This window comes from Suricata suricatta, chromosome 4 (genome assembly GCF_006229205.1).
Source record: "Suricata suricatta isolate VVHF042 chromosome 4, meerkat_22Aug2017_6uvM2_HiC, whole genome shotgun sequence".
Lineage (NCBI taxonomy): Eukaryota > Metazoa > Chordata > Mammalia > Carnivora > Herpestidae > Suricata > Suricata suricatta.
In genome coordinates this window covers 140710815-140721889 of record NC_043703.1, presented here as the reverse complement: position 1 = coordinate 140721889, position 11075 = coordinate 140710815, and the positions used below count along the sequence as shown (strand labels likewise).

The window sequence follows — 11075 nt, the reverse complement described above, 5'->3', positions numbered from 1 at the left end:
CTTCTGAGTTCTCTTTGCCCAGTTTCTGAAGCACCGTCAGGTAGAACTTGAAGAAGAAGCTGAGGGTCAGGGTACGCCGGAACTCCACCATGCCTCCAGGGGCATCGGGGGCCAGGGACAGCTCCTCCGCCAGGCCAGCACACACGTCTTGCAGCAACCCCTCATTCCAGAAGCTGCCAGAGAGCAGATGGTGGGAAAGTGTTCCCATCCAGACATCAGAACCACATGTGTGGGTGGTGGGCACAGGCCCGCAGTTGTATTAGACTTGGTTCCAAATTTGGCTTGGATACTTAGAGTTTTGTAACTTCAGGCAAGTTACTTGCTTGGGCCTCCGTTTCCTCATCTTTAAAAATACTTTTTATAATATTTATTTATTTTTCAGAGAAAGAGAGAGACACAGAGCATAAGCAGAAGTGGGGCTAGAGGGAGGGAGACATAGAATCCGAAGCCGGCTCCAGACTCTAAGCTGTCAGCACAGAGCCCGATATAAGGCTCAGACTCATGAACTTTGGGATCATTACCTGAGCCAAAATCAGATATTTAACTGACTGAGCCATCCAGGGGCTCCCTCAGTTTCCTCATCTTCAAAAATAGACAAAACTTGGGTGCCTTGGGTGGCTCAGTCAGTTGAGCATCCAACTCTTGATTTCTGCTCAGGTCAGCCCTGCTCCTTAAGATTCTCTCTCTCTCTCTCTCTCTCCTTCTGCCCCTCTCCCTTGTTCTTGTCTCTCTCTCTAAAATAAAAATAAATATATAAACAATACAAATAAAAATAGACACAATTTTTAAAAGACCACAAAATAAAATAATTAAGTCTATTAAGTCCTTAAAATGCACTATGCAAAGTCCTAAGTGCTTTTTATGAAAGATCACTTTTCCTTTCAACTTAAAAGTGTACCATGGAAAATTTTTATACTAATTTACCAGTGAGAAAATGGAGGCCCAGAAAGATTAAGTCCCTTGACTTACATGACCCATATGGTATGTGTTGGAGCCAGGGATTGGAACGAAAGAGCCAAACTCCAAAGGAGAGCTTTATGTATCCATATGGCCATTGTAAGGATTACAAAGGACAGTGGTAGGGACATGCTTGGTACACGTGCTGCCATAAACTAGCCAGAGTAATAGGAGTAGCCAAGGTATGAATGCAGTAGTAGTAACAACAGCAGTAGCAACAGCAATAGTAGTAGAAGCAGCAGCAATGCTAGTAGAAGTGATACTTTCAGTGGCAGAAACAACAGTAGTGGAAGTGATTGTCATAGTAGTAGCAAAAGCAGAATTGTAGTAGAAATAGGAGAAGGATGAGCAATAGTAGTAGTAACAGCAATAGCACTAGTAATACTATGACCAGTAGTAGAAGTCACAGAGGCAGCAGAGGTACTACCATTAGAAGTAGCGATAGCAATGGTAGTGAGGAAAACAACAGTGGTAGTAATAGCATGAATAGCAGAAGCAACAGTAATGTTATCAGTAGTACTATCAGGAGTAGCAGCAGTAATAGCAGTAGCAGTAATACTAGTATTACTAGGAGAAGAAATAGACCACAGTAATAGTATCCATAGTAATAGTAGTGGTAGCCACAAAAGTGATACTAGTCAGAGTAGTAGCAGTAGTAGAAATAGCAGGAATGATAGTGGCAGGAGTAGTAGAAATAGTAATAGCAGTCACAGTATGAGTAATACTAGTTGTAGTGATAGAGTAGAAGCTCAGCAGAAATAGCCATAGCACTAGTAGTGGTGGCTGCAGTAACAGCAGTACTAAGAGTAGCAGAGCAGTAGTAGCAATGGTAGTACTAGCATAGCAACAGCAATCCTATTAGTAATCATGCTGGTGGTAGCAGCAGCAATTGTAGCAGCAGCAGTAACCATGGTAATGCAAGAGCAGCAACAGAAACACCACCAGAACTCAGAGCAGCCACAGTAGTATGGGTAATGGCAGCAGCAGCCACAGTAATATCTCTATTACTCAGGGCGCCGCAGTACTGTAGGTAATGGCAGCAGCAGCAGCAACAGTAACACCACCAGTACTCAGAACAGCCACAGTACTGTGGGAGTCAGAGCAGCACTGGTGGTTTTATTTTGCTGGTGGCTCTTACTGTGAGATCTGCCTCCGCGTGGTCTTGAGGGCCGAGATGGTTCTGTCAGCCATTCCGCCGTAGCAAAGGGCCAGCTCCTTCACCTGCACGGTTCCCGGGTTGAACAGGACCCTCATGCCGCTGGTCACCTTGGCGATGTCATCTTCTCTCCGAGAGGCCTGCTTAAATGCTGAGAAGTATTCACCCTACAAAATAGGAGAAAGGTTCTTGCTTCCCCCCTTGTTTGGCTAGGACTGCAGATGGCCAGGCTGAAGGCTGGGGCTGAGCAGCGAGGTGAGGGGACAATGCCATCACATGGAGGCTGCCGGTGGCCCTCAAAGATGCGGGCAGCACTACGGCCCCATTCTCAGGACGAGTTCTAGGTAACACTCCCTGAGGCTGGGAAAGGGTCGAGATTTCTTCTGTCAGTGAGAAAAATGGAAAGTCAAGGAAAAGGAGAACAGATTCTCTCAACCAACAGCTGGGAAGAGGAAAGACATTTTCACAAAGGCCCCTCGGAGACCCCCAGCCCCCAGGCTTCCCATCCTTGTGCCCAGCGCCAGAGCCCACCTGGCCTATCAGACTGTGCTGGAAACTCTGTCGGCCTAACTGCCTCTCAAGCAGATGCCATGAGATGCCACCCCTTCAGCTGGCCACCTGTGCACGTGCTCTCTCTACTTCTCTCTCACACTGGCCTACTGTCTACGGCTAGAAACCTTGCTTCCTGAAAGAATGATTCACATTGTGAAACACTAGCTTGCTTTGTGCTTTGAACAGACATTTCCCCTTGGGTTCCAGGCAGGCCCTGTCTTTCAGTAGAAGAAGGGAGCATGAGTGATTTCCAGGCAAGAACCATCAGATAACAAGCCCTTTCGGGCAGGTTCCTCTTGAGGTCTGAACCCACCCTGGCACCCAAGTCATGATTAACATCAAAGGCAGAGACTCCCTGAGGAAAGCATAATCATGTTCACGGTGGATGGCTAGACGGGCCACAAACCTCTGCTCGAAGAAGCCATAGGGACTCCCCCTGACCACAAAGCTGGTTCTGACTCTCAATGTCAAACATGGCCCTGGACGGTGAGTTGGAGTCTGAGCTTGGTTCTGGAACAGGACCCTGCCAGTCCACAGAGACATTTCCACTGGGGTGCCATGAAATGTCAGATAGTCCGCTGCTCTCACTTGAGAAATCCTTCCCAATTCTGGAAATGAAAATCTCCTTTCTTTTATGAAATGTTTTTTGTTTTTAAAGATGTTTGTAAGTTTATTTATTTTTGAGACAGAGACAGAATGAGCAGAGGAGGGGCGGGGTGGTGGAGTGACAAAGGATCTGAAGCAGGCTCTGTGATGTCAGCACAGAGCCCGATGTGGGTCTTGAACACACAAACCGAGAGATCGTGACCTGAACTGAAGCCGGCAACTTAACTGACTGAGCCACTCAGGCACCCTGTAAAATGATTTCCATTAATGTCCCTAACTGACAAGATAAAAACTGGATAGAGTTATGCCTGTTCCCTCCTTCCTTCCCAACTCGTAATTAAGAAGAGGAAAATTTACCGATCTGTGAAATACAAAAACTCATGGAATCACTGCACAACATAGTCTATAAGGACAAGCTAGAAAATCATTAAGAAACGACCTCAGGGACACATGGCTCTATTTTAATTAGCATTCTCATTAAGGAGGCCAAAACTAGCAAGGGCAAACAAGCCTTGTAATACTTGCTCAGGCGCTAGCTGGGTAAAACTCCTAGTCCGCTCCCTTACAGCTGGTTCCCAGCCTCACACAGATCACTTTTCTACATGGCCCATTAAGGACTATGTAGCTGTTGAGGAAAGAGAAAAGCACATGAAGGGAAGACACCACAGGCCCTCAGCGACAGCAGGGAAGCAGCCAGAAGCACCCAGACCTGCCTGAACAGGACAAAGAAGCCACCCATAAGCAGAAAGCCAACTCAGCCAACTCAGAGCAAGGTCAGCAATGAAACATCTCCTCAGCATGTGTGGGCCTGACCCGCAGGCAGCTTTTCCGCTCAGCATGCAAACCCGGGTCTCCCCTGACCTGCGGCAGGAATGCTTGGCAGCTGGGCATGTCCATGAGATCACGTTGCTGGCTACCAGACAGAGATCCCCGCGGGTTTCCAGACACCAGCCAGGAACGTTATGAATTCTTGATTTCAATCCTCACCATGACCTGCATGGCAGGTGACACTGTGCCCGTTTTGCAGAGGAGGAAACTGAGGCTTTCAAACCTGAAACGATGTGCCCAGGACCACATGCCCTGCCCCCTGCCCTGAAAATCTTCATTGTCCAGAGAGAAATATGGCTGGCTAAAGGCAATGTTCAGAGACTTTGTTAAAGTTGAGAGATGCTGAGGTTGGTCCCTGAGGCAGACGAGTCTCTGGTCTGGAGCCTAGCGGGGGTAAGGGTGATACGGGCGGCTCCTGAGCAGCTCACCTCCCTGCTGTAGGGGATCTCAATGGAAAGCAGTATCTCCTCGGGAGCCAGCAGGGTCTTTCTGTAAGCAGGGAAGAAGGTGTGATCCATCCGAACCGTCCTTCTGGTGCCTGTACAAAGGCCAGACACAGAGTGGCCAGTGTGAGAAAGCAGAGAACAATCAACCGCGGCATTCCCATCCTGGTCTCTGGCCCCCACTGTCAGAGGGAGTTGCTGGCACAATGAGGACCAAGGTCCCCCATCTGAAATCCTTGCTCACTGATGTGCTGGTGAATATTTAACAACTGACTATGCATGGGCAGAGGTTTGGGGGAAGTCCTGCACTGTAGTATTTGCTGATTTCTACGGTATCAATACTCCCACCATTGCCCATTTTGAGCTCCCCGAGCTCAGTGAATGAGAAGTGGAAAGAGGGTAACAAAGAGTTGACACAACAGGCCTGCTATCCTCTGAAAGGACTGCTTACAAGGTTGGCCATGGGCTGTCTTCTAGGAACTTGGATTTCAGCAGATTCCCTAGTAAGGATGACTCATTGTGTCTAAACTGTTCATACAAACAGCGTGGTTTATGCTGAACATAGGCTTTCCTTCCAGGTGTCTGGGATTTTGGTATCTGCCAGGAAGAGCTACAGGACCCCCCCCCCCAAAAAAAAGCCCTCAGTGTGCAGTCTCCGATGCACTTCCCCAGCAGACACACTTCACGTGTGTATCACAGCACAGTGTGTGACTGAAAATCCAGCCATGGGCTGTGGCGCGCCAGTGCATTTTGGTTCTAGCACTTACCACTAGATAAGGCACCTGGGTACCAGATCCTGTTGTGAATTCTTAATAAAGAAATGGCCTGGCTCTCCTGGCCCCCAATCTGGCTACATCTCCCTTGCAGTTTCCAGGGATCCAAACCTTAGGATGGCTGGGTCATTGAATTTTGGAATCTATCTCTCCAAAAAGTGACTTACCTCATGAACCTTCTCCCCCACGTGGCCCTCTTTCCTGACTTCTGCATGACGTAACTCTCACCTGTGGACACGATGGTCAGCTTGGCCCCACTGGCCATGAACACGGGGTTGAGGTCAGAGATGGGGCTGGCAGTGATGATGTTCCCTCCAACAGACTAGAACAAGCAGAGAGTGTGTGTGAGAGCCCAGCCCACCCAGGAAACCTGGCTTTCACAGCTGGCTCCAAACCCAGAGCAGGTGAGTGATGGCTGCCTGTTGAAGGCACAGGACTAGGGTACCTCAGGCATCAGATAAACGTGCGACACTTGTGATCCCAACTCCTGGGAATGGCTCTCAGCCCTAACATTTTCTAGTTGGTAATGTGGGTCAGTTCCTTTAAATTGCTCCATTCCATCCAAACTTTTTCTGAAAGAGTTGAGATGGTTTATCACACAATGAAAGCAAATATTTTCTCGAAGTAGATTCCCACCCAGCCGGAGAATTTAGGGGAGCTTCGGAGCTTCTGTTTCCTCAGTCACAATCAGAAGTGTCCGGTGCCTGGGGTGGGGTGAGGGAACGGGGTGGGGGCTGTTTGCTTTGGGTTTTGTCCTAATTGAAAACAACAAAATGGGGGGCTGGGAACCAAAATGGTGGAGATGAAGGGACTCTGTAAACTTCATCTTCCCCATCTATCAAACTGAGAAGGACAATACTCTCATCTGCAAGAGCAGAAGGAGAAAATACAGAATCCAGAAAGAAGACAACCTCAAAGATACTTGAGTGAGTGAGTGTGGACTGGGGAGATTGGAAAACAGGCCAGCCCAAGATGGGCAAGGGAGGTGGGAGTCCCAACCCAACACCGGACAAGCACATGGAGCCTGAGAGACAAAGGGAAGAGACAGAGAAACTGAACACGCTCATAGTACTGTCTCAGGGAAAGAGTTAAAGAACGTTTAACCTCGCTTGGAGAGAGAGAAACTCTCACTCCATATATAACTGCTGGGTAGCCCAAACCCGAACCCGGGTGGCACAATGGAAAGAACTTCCAGCCCTGCGCCATCCTGGCAGGGAGTCAGTGGCCGTGGTGTCGGTGTCAGGGGCGCTCACTTCTACCTCAGCTGCAGGCTGGGAGCACGCACATCATTTCCACAGCGCATCTCACCTCAAGCATGGCCACACGAATCCTGAATCCCAGGAGCCAACAGGGAAATAATAGCCCCAACCCCTATGTGATCCCAGCAGGGAGTTGGTGGTGGTTGAGGTCAGGGCTCGCACTTCAGCTGCAGGAGCTCGCAGCTCATTTCTGGCAACGCCCAGTGCCTTGGGCAGCAGCAGCGTGAATCCCAGCTGGCGCCTAGAGAAATGGCTCCCTCTCCTAGGCGATCACTATCCCAACTGGGGGCTGGGAGTCCGCATGGTGTCTGTAAGGGTGTGCACTACACCTCCTGCTGCTCACCTCGCCTCAGGCAGCACACCTCACCTCAGGCAGGGGCAGCATAAATCCTGGACTGAGCCTAGAGAAACTGATCCCTCCCCTTAAGAAGCCAGCTGCCAAGCAAGTACATCTCATCCATGGTAGCATAAAGTGCATGGACTAGGACTCTGAACTAATGTGGGCCTAGAAAATACAACTTGACTCAGCTGCTGCACAAAGAGAACTGACTCATTAGAGAGGCCTACAGTGTTTAGTTCCAGCAGACCTTGGCGTACCACCATTCTACTCTCTGCAGCTACCCAAGCAGAGCCTCTGAGAGTAGCCCCCACGACCTACTACACCAAACCATGCCTATCCGCAAGGGGGAGCTGCTGGTTTTTGTTCTTTTCTTCTTCTTTTCTTTTTCTTTTTTTGTACTCATTTTTTATTATCATTATGTTTTTTACTTAAAGATGTTAAAAATTTTGCTTTTTATTTTCTTTCTCCTTTCTCCATCTTTTTGTTTCTTTCATGCAATCAAGATATATTTTCCTGTATCTCATCCTTATCTCTCTCCTCAACTGGTCATACACTTTTAGACTGTCCATTGTCCTTTGTTGCCTCTGACCCTCTTTATTTTTTTACTTTCCTTCTCTTCTTTTCGTCTCTTTCCTCTCCAATTTCTTTGTTTCCTCTCCCCCTTTTAATTTGTTTGTTTTTTTTATTTGTCTGTGCATTTGTGTGCTCCTGTTCTCTCTATGTTGTACTGTCTGCTTTCCTTCCTGGGGCTACTCAAAGAACAAAGCCAAAGTTTGCAGGACAGTGAGTCCCAAAAATCGCTGAGTAGGGAAATAAAATACTTAAAGGCACAAGAGGAGATACTGAGACACATCATTAAAAGAATATTTCCTGAAACAATGGGCCCCGGACAGTCAATAAGTCTCTTTAATGGAGCAATATTAACAGGTACACAGTGCACAACGAGCTTTTTAAAGCTAACAAGAGACAGAAAACTAGCAAAATGACAAAACGAAGGAACTCTCCCCTGAAGAACCTCCAGGAAGAAGTCACAGCCACAGAACTCCTCAAGACACATCTATACAACATACCAGATCAAGAATTTTAAAACTTGTCATAAAATTAATTGCTAGGGTTGAAAAAAGCATCAAAGAACACACTGAGACAATGCCTAGGAACTTTGAATATAGGTGTGATGAGTTTAAAAAGGCTATAAATGAGGTGAATAATGAAATGGAGGCAGCCACTTCAAGGATTGACGAGGCAGAGAGAAGAATAGGTGAATTAGAAGATATAGTTATAGCAAAAGAGGAAGCTGAAAAAAAGAGAGAGAAATTGATCCAGGAGCAGGAAAGGAGAATTTGAGATCTGAGTGATACAATCAAATGGAACAATATCCGTATCATATGAATTCCTGAAGTGGAAGAAAAGAGAGATGGTCCTGAAAGGATACTAGACCAAATTATTACTGAGAATTTCCCAAATCTGGGAAAAGAAATAGACATTCAAATTCAAGATGCACAAAAAACCCCCTTAAGATGTAATTTTAATTGGCCTTCGGAATGACATATCATAGTGAAACTGGCAAAATATAAAGATAGAGGATTCTGAAAGCAGCTAGGGACAAAAGGGTGCTCACGTGGTTACAGACCTATCTAATGAAACCTGGCAGGCCAGGAAAGAATGGCAAGAAATCTTCAATGTGATGAACAGAAAAAACGTGCAGCCAAGAATCCTTTATCCAGCAAGCCTGTCGTTCAAAATAGAAGGAGAGATAAAAGTGTTCCCAAATAAACAAAAATTGAGAGAATTCATGACCAGCAAACTAGCCCTACAAGAAATCCTAAGAGTGACTCTATGAGGGAAATGTTGCAAAGAATACAAGGTGCCAGAGACACCAATATAAACATGAATTCTAGGGAGAACACAACGACTCTAAACCCACATTTTTCAATAATAATACTGAATGTAAATGGACTGAATGCTCCAACCAAGCGACACAGGGTAGCAGCATGGATTAAAAAAAAAAAAACTCATCTATTTTCTGTCGCAAGAGACTCATTTTCGACCTGAAGATACCTTCAGGTTGACAGTAAAGGGATGGAGAAATATCTATTATGTGAATGGAAGCCAAAAGAAAGCTGGAGTAGCCATACTTATACAGACAAACTGGACTTTAAAGGCAGTAACAAGAGATGAAGAAGGACATTATATAATAATTACAGGGTCTCTCCATCAGGAAGAGCTAACAATTATAAATATCTATGCACCAAATTTGGGAGCTCCCAAATACATAAAAAATTAATCACAGACAGAAACAATCTTATTGATAAGGATGTGCTAATTGCAGGGGACTTTAATACTCCACTGACAGCAATGGATAGATCAACCAGACAGAAAAAAATTAAAGAAACAATGGATCTGAACGACACACTGAAACAGATGGAATTGATATATTTAGAACTCTGCATCCTGAATTTAGGAAATTGACCTTCTTTTCGAGTGCACATGGCACATTCTCAAAGATAGATCACATACTGGGGCATAAAGCAGCCCTCCATAAGTATAAACGAATAGACATCATACCATGCACACTTTCAGATCACAATGCTATGAAACTTGAAATGAACCACAGGAAAATGTCTGGAAAACCTCCAAAAATGTGGAGGTTAAAAACCACCTTACCAAAGAATGATTGGGCTAATCAGGCAATTAGAGAAGAAATTTAAAAATACACAGAAACAAATGAAAACGAAAATATCCAATCCATATCTCTGGAATGCAGCAAAGGCAGTCCTAAAAGGAATATATTGCAATCCAGAACAATTTCAAAAAACTAGAATAAGCACAAATTCAAAATCTAACTGAGCACCTACTGAAACTATAAAGGAAGCAGCAAGAGCACCCCAAACCCAGCAGAAGAAAATAAATAATAAAGATCTGGGCAGAAATAAACAACATAGGAGGGGTGGAGCCAAGATGGCGGAGAGGAAGGGAGCTCTGTAAACTCCCTCCGCACCATTTTTCGAACTGAGAAGGATATTACGTTCAACTGAGAGAGCGGAAGGAGAAAATAGGAACTCCAGAAGGAATAGAACCTCAAAGATACCTGAGTGAGTGGGGGCCAACGGGGGAGATCCGAGGACGGGCCAGCCCGGGATGGGCAGGGGAGGTAAGATCCCCAGCCCAACGTGGCGCAAGTGCGGGCGCCCGGGAGACAAAGGGAAGAGACAGAGTCGGAACGCGCTCATGGAGCTGTCTCTGGGGCAGAAGTATAGAACGCTTAGCTGCGCTTGGAGACAGAAACCCACTCCATAGATAACTGCTGGGTAGCGGGGCGCAAGAGAAGAAATAGCCTCCAGCCCTAAGCCATCTCGGCGGGGAATCAGAGGCGCCTGTGGCTGTGAGAAGCGGCTGCTCTGGAGAGGCGCGCGCCGCGGCGGGAAGCAGCCCGAGCGGCTACTGCGCCAGGCGCGAGCAATTCGAACTTGGTTTTGGGAATGGACCACAGACCGCATTTCCACGGCACACCCTCCCCCTGCACAGACTGCGCGAATTCCAGGTCCCCACAGGGAAGAAATAAGGCGCGCACCGACAGGACCCTCAACAAAGAGTCAGTGGCGGTTGGAGGCCCGGGCGCGCGCTTAGAATGTGGGAGCTCCCAGCTCATTTCCAGCACCGCACAGCTTCTTGAGCTAAGCTATCGGAAACTAAGAGAGACTCGGTTTTTTGCTTTTTGTTTTTTTCCTTTCCCCATTGCAACCGTGATCCTGACTGGGGGTGGGGACTCCGCAATTGAGTCTGTGAAGGTGCGCACTTCACCTCCTGCTGCTCATTTCGCCTCAGGCAGGGGCGGAGCCTCTGAGAGCAGACTCCAAGACTTACGCCATCAAACCAAGCCTATCCACCAGAGGGAGCTGTTGCTTGCTTTTTTTTTTTTTCCTTCGGTTTTTCTTTTTGTTTTGCTTTGTTTTGGTTGTTTGTTTTTTTAATATATAACAAAAATTTTTCTTTCTTCACTAGTTTCGTACTTATTTCTTTGTCATTATTACCTTTTTTTTCCTTTTTCTTTACTTAATTCCTTTAAATTTTACTCCTTATATTCCTTTCTCCTTTCTCCCTTACTTTTTCACCTTCTCGCAACCCAGATATATTCTCCTGTATCTCATCCTTACTTCTCCC

At 46.5% G+C, this 11075-nt stretch overlaps 1 protein-coding gene across 1 annotated transcript in view; it reads right to left on the bottom strand.

Moving 5' to 3' along the window:
* LOC115290732 (xanthine dehydrogenase/oxidase-like) overlaps positions 1 to 11075 on the bottom strand; it is a 64203-nt gene that overhangs the window by 29626 nt on the left and 23502 nt on the right. Inside the window, exons 8-11 of the mRNA XM_029938557.1 lie at positions 6476 to 6579; positions 5544 to 5637; positions 4528 to 4637; positions 2096 to 2280 (exon numbers count right to left, since the gene is read on the bottom strand). Coding sequence (XP_029794417.1) covers positions 2096 to 2280; positions 4528 to 4637; positions 5544 to 5637; positions 6476 to 6579 — 493 coding nt within the window. The remainder of the gene's footprint in view (positions 1 to 2095; positions 2281 to 4527; positions 4638 to 5543; positions 5638 to 6475; positions 6580 to 11075) is intronic.